This window comes from Osmerus mordax, chromosome 7 (genome assembly GCF_038355195.1).
Source record: "Osmerus mordax isolate fOsmMor3 chromosome 7, fOsmMor3.pri, whole genome shotgun sequence".
In the NCBI taxonomy this organism is placed as follows: Eukaryota; Metazoa; Chordata; class Actinopteri; order Osmeriformes; family Osmeridae; genus Osmerus; species Osmerus mordax.
Window position 1 is genome coordinate 3,259,957 of NC_090056.1, and position 17,099 is coordinate 3,277,055.

A 17,099-nucleotide genomic window follows, 5' to 3' on the forward strand; every position below is an offset into this window, starting at 1 on the left:
CTGCTAAATGAATACATGTAAATGTAAATCTCCCCTAAGGTAGCTAATTGCTGTGCCAGTACGGCATGACTAAAAATAGAATCAAGCTCTTCTCCTTCTCTCTTTTTGTGGTTGGATGCAGGTGGGGACCTGTCTCTGCATTAGTCAACATATTTCATCATATTAAGGCTCGTATATTTCACTGTCTAATCAGGAAAAATAAGCCGTGCTCACACAAATGTAGGCACGCATGCTGGCATGCAACTTAATTTATATACAATATTCCCAGTAGTAAACATATGTATACAAAAGCATTTTTCCAAATACGTACACAAAAAAACACAAGTTACACACACTATTTGCTACACTTGCTCAAGATAGTGTATGGTGCCATTCCATTGATGAGAACTTACTAGCGTTAACAGATTTGACAGCAGCAAAAGGAGAGGTGTAAACAACACACAACACCTTGGGTTCACAATACTGTAGCCAAGAAGAGTTGTTGAAGAGTAAGTTTAGTCATTCCAACACCACAACATGAAGCAATATTAATGTGAAAACAAAAATGCTAAGTCATGTGCCAGCTGAACAACAGTGCTAATAAAGTGCTGATTCACGAGACTGCACAGCAAGACCACAAACTTTGAACTCCCCCTCGTTCTTTGACTTAATCCCCTTTCCCTTACTCCCTCTCTTTCATCCACTCATCCCCTTTACTGTGAGATGGAGAGAGGAAAGAAGAAGGAGTTTAGAGGTAAGTAAGACAAGACATAGAGAGAGAGGTTTTCAGGTGGCTTCACATGAAAATCACAAACACACACCTACGCTACCCTGTGCTGTCGCCCACTCAATTTCACCAACTTCCTCTGGGTATACCTGAGTGGGCCTTTGCACATTCACGCACATATAAAAAAACATTTACTGTCCCTTCCTTTAGGGTTTATATAGGGTGTGTGTGTGGTGTCCTTCCCATCCATGTGTGTGTGTGTGTGTGGTGTCCTTCCCATCCATGTAGAGCCCATGTGAATACTCTCAGGTAAAATGGGTGGTGTCAGGTAGCTGCTTGCCTTTGTGTCGTCAAGGCTGCCGTTACTTGGATAGTGTTTACAGTCCAGCAGAAGGCGAGAGGGGGTCGGGTGGGGGGGGGTGGCAGGGGATGGAGGGACCAATCCTTTGATCCCGATTGTTTGATCCTGCTTGTTTGTGTGCAAAAAGGGTGTGCATGTGTGTGTGCCAGAGAGTCAGTAAATGTTTGTATTTTTATGTGTACTGTATTTGTATATGTGTCTGTTTGTGTGTGTGTGAGTGTGTGAGAGAGAGAGAGTGGAGGCACTTCATTCAGTACAGCTGACCGTAGTCGAGAAATCCAACCCCTGGAGCAGGTGCTACACCACAGCCAAGGAGAAGATGTGTGTGTGTTCGTGAGCTATAACTCATGCTTGTCTTGACCTCTCGACCAAAGATATTCCCATGGCTGGTAACTTCTCTGCACAATGCATCTATGTGCTGTGCTCTTCTACTTGACTCAATCTCTCATCCCTCTCTATCTATTGCTCCTGTCCCTGTTTGTTGTGAGGTGTTTGTATAAATGTGTGTCTGTGTGTGTGTGCAGACAGAGAGGAGACCAGGCATGCCAGTTCTTCACAGTAAGTGTGTTTAAGGGCTTCCCTGGGGCCGGCCAATTAAAGAGCATTTAAACATGATGACAGAGCACCGTGTCAGGGAGGGGTAAGGACTTGCAGGTGTATACAGTATGTATGTGTGTGCTAGTGTGTGTGAAAAACATGAATGAGTGATAGTGTGACATTGTGCAGGTCTGTGGTTGTGTGAGTGTGTCATTGTGTGTGTGTGTGTGTCCGCGAATGAGGGAGACAGAGAGGAAATACTCATGCTAGGATTGTGCTCACACACTAGCACAACACTGTCACACACGGAACAGACAAACCATGGCTTACAATAGACAGAGGAGCAGAGAAAGACATTCCAGGGAGAGAGAGGGGAGGGAGAGGGGGAGAGAGAAAGAAAGGGGAGAGAGAGAGATAGGAGTGAGAGAGATTAATCAAGAGGGAATAGAGAGAGGGAGAAAGTGAAAGAGGGATGGTCACTGAAAGAGTTTTTGTGGAGAAATAACAAAAGCCCCTCAGAAAACATACAGGCCAGGGAATGTTAATTAATTAATTAGAAACAATTCAGCCTGCAAGGCCTCTAGAGAGAACGGTCAAGAGTGAGACAGACAGAAAGAGAGAGATTTTGATGTGGAGTGCTAGGTAGATTGGCATTGTTGCAAAGATCTTCCTAAACTTTGTTTAACTACCAAGGCCAGAGTTAGTACCTCTCCAGATATTGAACAAAAAAACACTGACATCTACAGAAGTAATAACCATGCATTGTACCAATTGTCTTAAGAAGTAGATAGTGTTTGTTTTGTAGATAGATATTTGTTTGTCTTTGTTCCTCTGGGTGTGCTAAAGTTATTTAATTTAAATTAATTAAGGGTATTCCCTCATCCTCACAATGGAGTGAGGATGAGGGGATAAGAGAGAGTTAACTTTAGTTTTTCATTATTTTCAACTGTTACTTAGATTACATTTACATTTAGTAGACGCTCTTATCCAGAGCGACTTACAGTAAGTACGGGGACATTCCCCCGAGGCAAGTAGGGTGAAGTGCCTTGCCCAAGGACACAATGTCAGTTGGCATGACCGGGAATCGAACTGGCAACCTTCGGATTACTAGCCCGATTCCCTCACCGCTCAGCCAACTGACTCCCTTAGATCTGACAATGTATTTTGCCTGTCAGAAGCAGCTGACGCTCCTCAACTAATCTGCACCTCCCTCTCAGGACAGCAGTGTGTGTGTTTATAATGTGACATTGGTGATCACTGTGGTCTGGTCACTCAGGTTGCGCGCGTGTGTGTGGTCATGCTCTCTAGAAACTTGAGTAAACTGAAAACTGGCTTTTTGTTTTGGTGGAGCAGAAGGTGTTTCAGTGTCACTGTTACTTTTCCCTCTACACACACAAGCACACACACGTCCACAGAGACATATACATATGTGCACACGCACACACACTCTCCACAAACAAACACTCACTTACCCACTACTCTAATGTCCTTCTCAGGTTCCCCCCTGTTCTCTGTCACTACTTTGTCACACACTTGTCTGTCCCTTCACACTCTCTTTTCCCCCTCTCAAGCAACTTTCATTTCCCTTTTCTTATTTGTTTTCCTATTGCTCTATTTCTCAACTCTCCTTGCAAGTTCATTCATAAAGTCCAAGCCCTGGAGAGTCTGGCTCACCCCACTTGACTGTGTGACTTCTTTCCTCCTTTCTTCCCTCTGTATCTCTATCTATCCTGAAAAACAGGGAATTGACATTTGGGCTAGGAAAGAACGAGAGAGAGAGATAAAGGAGGGAAAGAGAGAAAGACAGACTGGGCAAGAGAAAAAGAGGAGAGAGAGAAAGAGGGATGTAGAGCAAAAAATAAAGAGGGAAAGAGAGACAGACTTTTGTACACCCCTCCCACTATCTGGGATGCTCCAGCCCATCCCTAAATGGGGCACCAATGAAAACAACCCGTTCTGGGCTCATGCACTCCCTCTACCATAGGTAAAGAGGGAGAGAGGGAGGAAGAAAGTTTGTGTGTGTGTGTGTGTGTGTGAAAAACAGAGAGAGAGAGAGAGAAAGAGAGAATCGGAGACAAGAGAAGGAGGCACACTGGGTGGAAAGAGAGAGGGAAGAGAGAAGACAGCGAGGAGGAATTTACAACAAGCTAACCCGTGGCAAGTCATTAGTAACTGGACTGAGGGAGAGAGAGGGATAGAGAAAGAGAGAGAGAGAGAGACAGGTAGAAAGGGAGAGAGAGAGTTTAGAAATATAGGTATGAGGCTTGACAGAGTGTGAACAACTGACAGTGACAGATAAAAGTGAAATAGACTGAGACAGACAGAGCGGGTGAGGAAGAAAAGTGGAAAAGAGGTAGACTAGGACCAGAAGCTGTCGTCTTTTTAAACACAGATAGACAGACGGACACCATGCTGCCCGTCTTCCTTGTCCTTTACACCGCTGGGGGTGTGTGGGGGTCCAGCCGCATGATGGACGGTTACAGCCGGGGGCAGGAGCGGCCCTCAACCAGAACAGGGGTGGGACTGTGCCCCTCTGCATGCCAGTGCGAGGAGGATGACATCTTTGTACTGGTGGACTGCTCCGAGATGGGACTATCTGCTGTTCCCTCCACCCTGAGCCCACTGACCACCTACCTGTAAGTATAGACTTCTACTGCAGTCATAACAGTCCTGGAATTCAATTCCATTCTTTTTGATCCTAACACAACTGTATTGTACTGTAGTTACAGCACTACCACACTATAGCTTGACTAGTAGTACAGAACTCTGAAAGTAGTACAGAACTACAGTGATACTGCACTAGAAATAACACTATAATACAGCTAAAATTCTAGCAGAGTAACACATAATAGTCATTTACTAAACTATCTTACTAGCCCATGACTACGCTCTGTGTTTACCTTAACCTGTAAGTCTACAAGTCATCATCTCCTATCTGGAGTGAATATTTCTCTTTTATCTTCTGATTAACTTTCCCACATGGTATGTGTACCTTCTCTAAGCACGTGTTCACCTCCTGCCTCAAAACTCTGTCTTTAAACTCCCTCGCTCACTCGTAGTTCAGTTTAAATTGATTACATCTTTATTGTCCCTCAAGGACCATTATAAACAGAACAGTGCAAATGTGCACACTGCCTAATTGTGAGGTTTGACACAGAAAATTATGCACCTAATGAGCTCTGGTGAATGTGTCAAGTGTGTGTGTGTGTTTCTGTGTATGTGAAGTACCTGTGCATTCATCTATGTGCATGTGCATGCCAGAGCTTCAGAGTTCAAAACACTGTCGATTTCACTGATACACAGCATGGCTGAGTATTAACACACCATTGCCAAACGTAGATATCATATCAGTGACATCAATATCACAGCAATGTCATGTAAATATGACATTTGAAACATTAAATTAAGATAACCTACAGTTTTCACTGCTTCAAGTGAACTTCAGCACATGCAGAACAAATACCGGATTTTGTTTACCCATGACAATCAAAACAGCCAGCTCTGTCCAATTTCAGTGCAGAGATGGAGAGCCAGACATGCTAAGCAGTACAGTTAACTGGCCTGGGTTAACGTTGTGGCTTCAGGACGGGCTGCAGTGTGGAGTTTGGCCACTAGGGGCGCACCAAGCACACCATCAGGCTAATTGTAGTGAAGGCATGTGATTATAGTAAATAGAATGTGTACAGTGGCTTGCGTGCAGGATATTCAAACATATGAAGTATTTTTGTTGTTGTTGTTGTTGATTTCATGGATTCTGATATCAAGAGTTATTCCCTTTTATCAAACAGACACAGATCTATGTCTCAGTATCACACCTACCCCTTCTTTTGTGGAATGCTTGTTGTGACATTTACCCTCCAAAGCATGCATACACAGTAAATACACCCTCACCTTCTCTCTCTCTCTCTCTCTCTCTCTCTCTCTCTATCTCTCTCTCTCTCTCTCTCTCTCCACCACACTCTCTCCACCACACTCTCTCCCTTTTTCTTATACACCCACACACACAAACACACACACTGTGATCGCTGTCCCATGGATACCTCTTTGGCTGTAACTGGACCCTGAGAGGGCCACAACGGAAACTTCTGGTTTCAGATCAAACCTGTAACACGTTTGAAAGTCGATGAAACACTGTCCCCTCATTCCTGCTTAGTCCCTACTCCAGGAGCTGGGAGGGTGAGAAGATACTGTAAACTCGGAAATTCACACTGTGTGGGAACACTGACAGTGTTCACACACTCACACACATTTAGAGACAAACACAGACACAGTGGTGAGTAGTGACAGCTCAAACCTCAGTGTACAGCCGTGGCCAAAAGTATTGGGAGCGACATAATTTCAGTAAGTCATATCATCAGCACAGGGGAAAATGTGAACTAGTTCTAGCCAGGTGAAATCACTGGATTTTAGGAGCAGATTGACTGCTGTAAAAGAGGGGACTATGTGCATATATTGAACATTTTTGCCCCAAAAAAGCGTGCCTTATGTTCCAGTATTCTATAGAAACGTGAAAACATTTTCCTTGAATACTTAACCAACAAACTTTGCAAAACATGACATTTGTCATTGCCAAAACACCTTGTGTATCTTTTAGGTTCCAGATTAAACCATTAATCAATAAGCTGGTGAATGTGGTGACAATGCCAGACTCGGGTATCTCCACTGACCAACATTCTCTTAAAAACACACACCCATGCATTCAAACACACACTTGCACACACACACACACACACACACACAAACAGGAGTAATTGTTCACTTCCTCATTACCAACAGTGAAGCCAAGTGAGTGAAGCCTGATTTAGAAACATCCCTCTGTTAAGTAAACAAACAGAAGGACCAACCTCTCACACACCCCCCCACACACACACACACATATACACCACACAAACACACACACACAGGGTAAATCAGGATGAAGTATAGATTGTCTGATAGAGCCCTCCCTGAATGCTACAGTGACAAACTTTATGGGGCATGCACACTCACAAGCACACACGCACATTGGCACGCGCAGACACACATGCACACACACATAAACAGCAGGGTTTCACCCCAGTATAAACCATTAAATCATGAGAGAAACCATCCACCCCTGATACAATCTGTGACTCTTGGCCAGCTACCCCACCGAGAAGGCTGTCTTGTTTCCTGTGTAGTCTGGAAATAGCCGTGTGTTTGTGTAGAAAACAAGACACGTGCACTGAGAGGTGAGAGTTAAGGAAGACTAGTAGTTTTAAGTAGTATTTGATGTGTTATGTATACTTTATAAGCTTCATTTACTATATGATCATAGTCACAATGACAGCCTTGCAATGTAAGAGTGTATACTGCATGAATATTGTGTGTTGATGTTACTGTCACTGGGAGAAATGATTAAAAAAAATAAACAGACTGAAAAAGAAGGACCCAGAATTACAATATTCAGTTGTCTAGAAAGTGACAAACTCACTAGAGGATCATAGATAAACTTAGAGCTGACTGACTGTCCAACTCCAACACATTGGTAACTGACTGGCCAAATCAGCTGCTGATTCTCATTTCAATTCTGATTGAAAGTTTGTCTCTCTTTCTGAACCTCTAAATATTGAATTTCAGGGTCCTTATTTTGTCATTTCTGATAGTGACAATATGAATGAAGGTTTACTTTCAGGGCTTTAGATTTTTTTTTAATACAGAATGCACACCTTGACACCACAGAATTCCACTCAGGATGCACTTGACAGGAGGCGCTCAGAGCGACTCCTCACAAAGTACTCTGCTGAGATTTATGACAATAATCGTTTCCGTAGGCAACACATGAAATGAGCTGGCCCACAAAAGGCTTTGAAAAGACCTTCGCTTTGATATCAGATTAGAGAGAAAAGATGGAGCCCAAGGGTGTGTGTGTATTGATGTGTGTGTGCTTAAACAGAGAACACAGCCTGTAGCCCTTGTCGTATCCTGTTTAATTCCTACCTGTGCAAGACAGCTCCCCTCTTTAAAAAACCAAGATGCATTACAATAGCCTCGCAGCTGGCTTTTCTGCCCTATGGCTGGTTTCTAACATTATAAGCATCTGTTGCTCTAGCTAGTTCTAACATAATCGATTTCTTCTTTTGAATTTTAAAATGATTATATTGTGCCTTTTTTTTATGACTACAAGGTGTGTGGGCAATCTGTATAGTATTTTGGGGAACAATGAGGGACGAGTGATGGGAACCTTTCCTTATTTATGTTAGAAAGGACTTGACATTGTGTTCATGATAAGACTTCGGGTGTGTGGGAGGATAGAAAATGGGCCTCTCTATAAAGAGGTGTGGAGAGCTGTCAGTCAGCAAAATCAACTGTGTGCGTCTGTGTCTGTTTGCATGTGTGTTGTATGTTACTGGGCTGAATTATTTTACGTATATGGGTATGTGTGTTACAGGTCTAGGCTAACTCTGTGTGTGTGTGCTTGCAGTGATTAGGTGTGTGTGGTAGTGGTTAGCATGGCCTTAACCTCACGGTAAATTGGCCAGGGGGAGGAAACCACAGGTAGCGTATTACCAGATAGAGAAAAGCCAAAGAGTGTGTGTGTGTGTGTGTGGGGGGGGGGGGGGCTTCCAGACCACCCAGATTGCAGAGGGAGAAATGGTATAGGCAGCTTGATCTACACCTAGAGCCATTGAGAAACAGAGAGAGGGGGAAAGTGACAGAAGTGAGGACAAATTCATAGAAAGATGGCTTTTATGAAAAAAAAACATGGGTGGGAATATATGCACAATCAAATACACACACACATAAACAGCTTCCGGACATCAGACCTCTGTGTGACTTCGAAAGATTTGCCTGCGTGTCATTTACCCATTATGTTGGTGGAACGATTCCTATCATGGGTAACCTAGATCCCACTGTAAACATCTGACATGTGAGAAAGGACCGTGGGGGGGAAGAAAGGAGGAAAGACATGGCCAGAAAAAAGAGAACAAGGCCAGAAAGTGGAGATAGAGAGGCTGTCTGAACCGTGTGTATGGGTTTTTGTGTCCTGTTGTGAATCTGTGTTTGTGTGTCTGTGTGTGAGAGAGAGTGAGTGTTCTCAAATGGGAGAGGGGGGGTCTAACATCAGCCATCAGTCCCAAATATCAACGTCCTGGCTCCAAACAGCTATAGCAGCTCCTCTCCTCTTCCCCACTCCTCCCTGCCCTCTGTCCATTCCTCTTTAAGACACCCTACCTTCTTCTCAGCGTTTCCCAATCACCCCGTTGACAACCAAAGCCACTCCGACAGCAATGGCCACCTAGTGGCCTCCAGCTGGAGCTCCTACAGCGTAAATAACGCACACTGAAATGATTAAATGAGCACACCGTTCAGCTCAGGAACATAAATGCTGTCAATTGCAGGGTGGGGGGTTGGGGCGGTTGGCAGGTATTTCTGGCTCGGAGCCAGAAAATTGTCCATGGAGATCAGTGCTGAGAGAAACACACCTGTAATTACAGAGACTAAGTAGGAAAGAGAGAAATTCTCTGTCATTTATTCATGTCATGTGTTTAATCTCAATGTTCACGCCATTAAAACCTAATGAATTGAATTGAGCTGAGATGAGAAAGCTAAACCCTTTAAATCCCCTGACAGCAGATTTCTTCATCTTCTAAATTGTAGTATAGGAGATTGATCCTGGAGACCATGAAGGATCGATCTCATTTCTGTGCCCCCAAATGTATGCATCCAAATCTGGTCTAATCTGTGGACATCTAAAGCACTCTGTGACATTGCCAACAGGGCTATACAAATAAATTGGACTTGATTTTTATCCTAAATCTGACAACATGGACCCAAGCTCACCAGTTTTTCCCCACTCCCCCACTGCACTTTGACAACACACACACACACAGGCACAAAGAAGCTTCAAACCTTCCAACCCCCAATAGTCAGATATTTCTGAGGGGTGGGGGTGTGTACTCGGATGGTTTGCGGTTTCCTGAAACCGACCTGGGAGTCTTTTTATACGACGCTCAGGGACAGCTGCTAGGTAAGGGTGGACGAGCGACAATAGTGACAATGGCTAGTCCCACCGGAGAGGGGGAGAGGGAGACAGATAGAGACAGAGAGAGAGTGGGAAAGAGAGGGGCAGAGTGAGAGAGATGGAGAGAAAGAAAGCTGGAAGGGAGAGAGAGAGAGTTGGAAGGGGGGTAGGGATAGAGAGGATGAAAGAAAGGGAAAGTAGACACAAAGACCATAGTGTGCTACTGCATATCCTGTCCCTTAGAAAAGAGAAATCACAACGTGCAATCTGTGTGGGAGGGTTGGTGAGTATGTATGTGACTGTGTGTGTGTGTGTGTATATGTACAGTATATGAAGGTTTTTAGATTAGTGTCTATGAGTGTCTCTCATAGACACTTATTATTATAAGTGTATTAGCGTGTATTAATATTATTATAATTAGAGTGTGTATTTAAGTCTTTAAATACCATTTTGACCGTAAATGTCTGTGCTTGTTTATGTAGGTGTGAGCCAGCAGCACATAATACTCCAAGAATAAACGCTCAAATAAACAACGAAGCAATGAAGAGAGTATTGAGGCAGTTTCAAAGCAGATGTGTGTCTGGGGAATACAATGCGTGTGACACATGATGACATGGGTGTGTGTGGAATGTGCAGGGTGTGACGTGTGTGTGTGATGAGCCGAGTGGGTTGGTGCCACTGGGCAAGAGAATGCCGTGTGGCTCACATGACCCGGATTCCGCTTCTGCCCTGTCCCATCCCTGGGAATCCATGGGAATGTGTGTGTGTATGTGTGTGTACACACCAGTTCACTCTCCATCTCTCTACAAAGATTGCATTGTCCAGTCATGGCCTAAGTGTCCCTCCCTGCCTCAGAGTGTGTACGTGTGTGCATATCTGTATTTTAAAGTTTTTCATTATTGATTTAACAACATCTAGACATGAATATTTGATTTGTAATTGCTCTAGTAGTAAGGAATTGCTAACTTACCCTAACTGGGTGTGAAGTCTATCTCTTTCTCTATGTGTGCATGTGTGTGTGTGTGTTTCTTTGATCCTGCGCCAGGCTTGGTGAGTAAATCGGTTAATATGGGGTCAGCAGTGTGTAGGTGATGAGTCTGAGCTAATGATACTTAATGCCTTCTCCAATTGATGCACACACACACACACACATACACACAGCAGCACATCCCTACAGGTACACTGAGTCTCCACTATGCACACAGACGCAGACACACAGGTAATAATACTTAATGCACTACCCAATCCTCCTCCCTACCATCAAAGACTCTGCATGTACAGTACAGCTATTCTAACAGGGATTAGACCCACTGAATAGTCTGCTGGAACAAAGCAGTGATCACACACAAACTTGCGCAGACACACTCAAAGCTACCATCACTACCAAGTTACCAGCTACCGTTTTCTTTTAAATCAAGAGAGATAGACAGAGCAGAAGGGTTTGAACAAACTACAGGTGGCATCTTTCAAACCCAAAGGCCTAACAGCACATTCACACTCATCAGCATCTATGATCACTACAAGGCTCTGAGGGAGAAAGTTGATTCTACAGGTGGTTATTGGATCAGCAGGCTGTGCCACTGTAGAGAGTCTGGGGTTGAAGCCCCCAGCCTGAGATCACTTTTATATCTGGAGTGAAGGAGCTATTGTAAATCTGGGAGACTTTAACTAGCTTTTACTATCATGGCAGCTGGCCAACCTCTAATCCTTCTTATTCAGGTCGACCAGTTTCATATGTGTTCCGTGTTACTGGATATGGATCCCTTGAGGCACTGATCTCGGGTAAGTTGTGGGATATCTACGGTCATTGCTAGGTGGTGTTTAAGGGTTGGGTAAACTGCTTCTGGGTCTGTTTGACAGAGAACCCTCCCAGGAAGAAGGAATCTAGTTTGACAGGTGTCTGTGGACCCCTTCCCTCCTCATCATTTGCATCGATTTCTGCTATTTCTGCTGGTTTCCATTTCTAGCTGACCTGCAGAGGGGGAAATGGGTATAATATAAAATCTGTCTGAATATTTGACCAGGAAACAATACAATTCCTATCTACATTTTACATTACATTTAGTCGATGCTCTTATCCAGAGCGACTTACAGTAAGTACAGGGACATTCCCCCGTGGCAAGTAGGGTGAAGTGCCTTGCCCACACAACGTCATTTGGCACTGCCGGGAATCAAACCAGTGACCTTCTGATTACTACCCCGATTCTCTAACTGCTCAGCCACCTGACTCCCTATCTTGACTACAGTCGACTCAGTAAGCATGTTACAGTAATTTATAAATATTTGAGGATCATTGTATTTTAAAATTTTATAGTGGAGAAAGGCCAACAAGTGTGTAGGCACAACTTCAAATGTGAAGCTGCAGTAAATATATTTTCTGAGCATGGAATTGGGAATTTTGGGCCAGAAAACACTAAAAAGTCCCAAAAGATTTTTGGAACTTTTATTTCCAGCTTTTATTTAAATTTCTTATATACTAGTGTAATAATTGGACCAATACGCTGTTCCTATTGGTCCAGAAGACGTTCTCAAAAGTTAATAATACCGTTTATATACCTCCCGAATGTTCGCAGAGGTAAATAAACGGTTTTATGGACCTAGCAACAAGCGGTTGCCTTGGAGATGTAGCCATTGACCTTAACAACGTAGCATCTGCTCGGCAACAAAGTAGCCTAAGTTGCCAAAAAAAAAACTAAAACAACCAAATATGGTTTCTGCACAGGTCCGCAAACGCCCCGCAATCGCTTCGCGTTTTAAAAAAGTATCTGAAGCAGACAGCCTTGGAGGTGTAGTGACGTCACCAGTGCAAGTGCAGCTGATTGCTCTGACAATATGGCGTCTGCTCCAGATTCGACCTGTTTGATTTGTTATCTTCCCACGGATTGTTGTAGTATATAAGAAACCAAATGTTTACTCCTCGACAGGTCAGCAAACGCTTTGTCGCCTCGATTTGTTAAAACGATTTGTTTGTAAACCTCGACCTACGGTCTCGGTCAACAAACGTTTTAACAAATCTCGGTTTACAAAGGTGTTTGCAGACCTGTCGAGGAGTAAACATTGTCTGTTTGCGCCATTTAATGTTACATGTACTCTAAAATGAAAGCAAAGAACAAACAACCAACTGGTCATGGAAATTATTTAGTTTTCTAAAAATGTTCTCATCAAAGTTGCCACCTTTTGCAGATATACCTGCAAAACACTTGTGGCATTCTTGACATCATGGAAATCTGATATTGATTGGATTGATTCTTTCCAAAACGGCATTTTTTTTTTCCTTCTGAGGTAGTTCTGACATTGCCTGATGGAATGTTCAGGGTCATCATCTTGTTGAAGGATGAACCCCTGACCATCTAGATGTTTACCGGAGCGTAAACAGGGTTGCATGGCTCTGCTGTTTCTGTTAAGTCAGGTTGCCATCTGTGAAAGTCCCTGGATCCAGCAAAAGAACCCCAGACCATCACGCTTCCTCCTCCATATTTGACATTCCTTTTGCCTACCAATGGCGTACAAAGACCTTGGGTAATGAACCAAATATTTAACATTTTGAATAATCTGTCCATAATTACTTTCAGTTTTCAGTAGTCCACATAGCAAATATCAGTGTTAACACCAGGGGCCCTATTTTTTAACGATCTGAAACGCAAGAATCGAAACGCACTTTAACGTAACTTTGTGGGCGGGACTCCGGCGCTGTTGCTATTATACCGGCGGGATAAATTACTTTGCGCCTGGCGTAAATCTAAAATGGGTTGGTCTTAAGTAGCTACATTACTGCGGTTCACAGCCGAGGAGAGCGACGTTCTCGTCAGGCCCGTAAAAGATAAAGTGACATTGTTTGGGAAAGGCAGAGCAGTTTTCTCATTGCACTAAGTTGCCCACTCATGCTGCTCATTCAAATTCTTAGTCTTATTTTTATATATATTTAATTTTTTTAATTGTTATATTTTTCAATTGTTTAGTTCTTAGAATTAGTTTAACCATTGTACTTTGTTACTTAATTTAAGACCCGTATATGTTTATTGTTTGCACCTTCCTGCCACAGTAAATTCCGTGTTTGTGTAACATACATGGCGAATAAACCAAATTCTGATTTTGATTGGGATGGGAGAAGAAACCCACCCAAATTAGCTTCGGTTAAACAGGTGTGGGAGGAAATTTCCACAATTGTTACAAATCAAGTTCACATACATAGGCCTAGAGATTTCTCATGAAAATCTTTTTAATCATTGACATGAAAGAAATATAACACAGCCATACAATAAATCAAAACTATGTAACGTAGCTTCGCAGGAAGAAGACCCTGGCCTCGCCAGCAGTGCGCATGGGCCAAGCTTGCGCCTTTAAAATAGCATCTGAATAATACGGCATTGACTTTAGACTACGATTTTCCTGGTCTGTGGCGGAATTGTTTTTCGGACACTGCAAAATAGCACCAGGGAACGTTTGCGCCGGAACACGCCAAGGGGTGTTCCGGCGCAAAGGGGTGTTCACGGGGTGCAAGGTAATTTTGATGGTTTGATTTGATTTGATTTGGAGGGAAAAGTCCACTTTGCGTCGAGTGCAAACTAGGAATGATACTTGCGTCGTTGACAAAGTCAATTGCGCTGGGTGCAAGATAGGGCCCCAGGAGTGTTTATGTACTGTAAGTCCATCTAATGAGAGTGGACTTATTGAAGTTTGCTATGCACCTACATTTTTCATTTACATTTATTTATTTAGCAAAAGTTTTTATCCAAAGCTACTTACAAGAAAGAGCTTTACAAAAAGTGCATAGGTCAATGATCATAAACAACGAGATAGCCCCAAAAACATTGCGAGTAGCCAAAACATGAAGCATACATTGTGAAAAGGAAATAAGTGCCAATGGGTAGAACCAGAAGAGCATGTAGTTAAACAAATTACAATTAAACAACATGATCCTCGAAAGTGCTAGAGTGTACCTTGAGGAAAGCAAGCAACAATAATATAATTCACAGGGAGTACAAGTAGTTAAATCAGTTACAACTAACCATCAAGTGTAACAAGTCCCTCAATAAGTGTCATTGTGTTCCCAGAGGACATCTGAGCACTTGCTGTTTGTTTGAAGCCCAAGCAAGGCTCTTTTTGTTATTTATCCATCTTAGCTATGCTGCTATAGCTATATGTAACTACATTTCTTACTGCCACTCAAACCTGCAGCTCGAAGTCTTCTCTTCACAATAAAAACGGGAACTTGCTTGCTCAGACCAGTGTTGAGTTGTGCTTGAAGCTGTTGTCCTGAGGCGCTCATTATGTAGGCTGTTGACTCTCCAGAAACTCATGTCTTCTGTCCTGGGTCTGCCAGAACTCCAGTCATGGGGTCCCCCCATTTTCCAAATGCCGTATTATGGTGTAGGAAACTGTGCTCACTGACACCTTGGTTTTCTGTGCAATTTCAAAGGAAGGATATACACTTTTGAGAGGTGTGATCTGTCTTGTCTAGTAATGCTTCAAAGGGTGTAGTAGTAAAACAAATCAACAAGGTACTGGTACTGATAGATCCAATTTACCTCCATTGCTGCTAAACAGCTGCAATTTCAAGGAAAACTGGAAAGATCTTGGTGTTTTAAAACTTTTGTCCAGTAGTGTATATGTTATCCTTTTTCAGTTATATAGATGTTATATTTAGTAAGTTGTATAGAATACAACTAATAATTAGTAAGATGGATATGATATATAAGAACAAATAGTAAGTTATAGTGAAATGTACATAACTGTTACTACATGTATGCATGTCACTACAGTACATGTACATTGGTTTTTCATGTGTTGTCATTGCTGTTTATGTTATTTACATTGTCGTTGTTTCTATGTTTATATTGTTTACATGTTTATAGGTTGTTTACAAGTTTATTTGTTCATATTTTTTACATTACAATATATGTCAATTGGTTTTCATTATTGATTGATTGATTAATGTATTATCTCTATCTCAGGCCTGTCACTCTTGCTGCAATGCCTATAATTCCCTACCTGTGGATTAATAAAGCGGTATCTTATCTTTTTAGAAGGTTTGTCCTCATTGAGACATTTTGTCCAATCCCGACTATGTGGTGTGTCCGCATGTGTCAGAGACAGAGGGACGTTGTGTGTAGCCCCAAGTGTCTCTTACTGTTGAAGGGCTCAAGTGGTTGACCTTTCATATTTCCCTCTTCCATCTCATGACAGTGTGAGTGTGTGGGAGGACAAGGGGCGGACATATATGTACAGCAACCTTGCTGTGTACTGTATGTGTGTGAGCATGTGTGTATGAGAAGTGTTTATACATTCTTGTTTGTATTTGCATGCCTTCTTTTGCGTGTTATGTGTGTACAACTGTGTATGCAAGTGTTTATACATTAGTGTCTGCGTGTGTGTCTGTGTGTGTGTGACTCCACATGAATGAGTCCCACAAGGAATGAAGATGTTTCCCATGACATCGTCTCAGACTAAACAGGCGCTCTTCCCCTCCCAGACATCCGCCTGTCATTCTCTCCTCAACCACATTAGGAAAACACACACTCACACTCACAAAACACAGGAACACAAAAACACAGACGTGTCTCTCCTCTTCTCTCTTTACCTACTGCTTTTTCCCTTCCTCTCTGTCTCTTTCCTTCCTTTGTGGCTTTGCCCCCTCTGTGACTCTCCCTGTCCAGGTGAAAGACCTCTCGCTCTCCCTCTCTTTGTGGCAATGAAAGAGAAGAAGAAAGAATAAGGGAGGGAGAGAGAGATAAAGAGAAGAAAGGCCCAGAACCCCTCCCAGGAAGTCTGGGAGTGTGTGAGAGAGAATAGTCAAGAGAGGTATTGTATTCTCCTTCCTGAGACATTGTGTGTATGTGAATTATGTGTGTGTGTGTGTTTGCGTGCGTGCGTGCATGTGTGCTGTTATGTTTGGGAGAAGAGATCGTTGTGTGGAATCATCTTGGCCTTGCAAGCATAGCTCTCTTAAGCTGGAGACTTTACTGCAGCTGGGAGAGGCAGGTCAGGGTGTGGCCCTCCTGATATTTTGGTCCCCAGGGAAGACCAAGCTTAGCGTCTTCTAAGTTTCATTATGGAAGACGGCATTAGTAATGTTCTGTTTAGGAAAGGACAGCTTCAAAGGGCTCAGAGTTTACCTTGTATTGTTCGCTGTGTATCGGGTAAGTCAGCACCAGAGCTGGAGAGTGGGAGGACGGAGAGAGTGAGAATGAGGGAGAGTGGGAGGGACAGAGAGAGAGAGTTAGGGAGATTGGAGGAAGGAGATAGAAAGAGAGGAAGACAAAAGGAGGGAGGGAGAAAGATCTGAGGCTTCAGTGTTCTTGCAGTCGATGAATGTGTGTGTGTGCAGTGTGTGCATTTTAGAGAACATACCTACAGGTGCTGAGGGAGAGAGAGGATACATAAGAGTGTGAGAGACAGTATGTGAAAGAAAGGGTGAGAGAGTGAGAAACAGTGTGTGTGTGTGTGTTTGTTTGTTTGTTTGTGTGTGACAGTCCCAAGGCAGGACAGAAGCTATGAAATGTGTCCTCTTC

General features: G+C 43.1%; 1 protein-coding gene across 1 annotated transcript in view; it reads left to right on the forward strand.

The window, feature by feature from the left end:
- The first annotated feature begins 3,992 nt into the window (after nt 1-3,992).
- LOC136945765 (leucine-rich repeat-containing G-protein coupled receptor 6) overlaps nt 3,993-17,099 on the forward strand; it is a 66,257-nt gene continuing 53,150 nt past the window's right edge. Inside the window, 1 exon segment of the mRNA XM_067239786.1 lies at nt 3,993-4,240. Within this exon segment, the coding sequence (XP_067095887.1) occupies nt 4,014-4,240 (227 nt within the window). The 5' untranslated portion in view covers nt 3,993-4,013.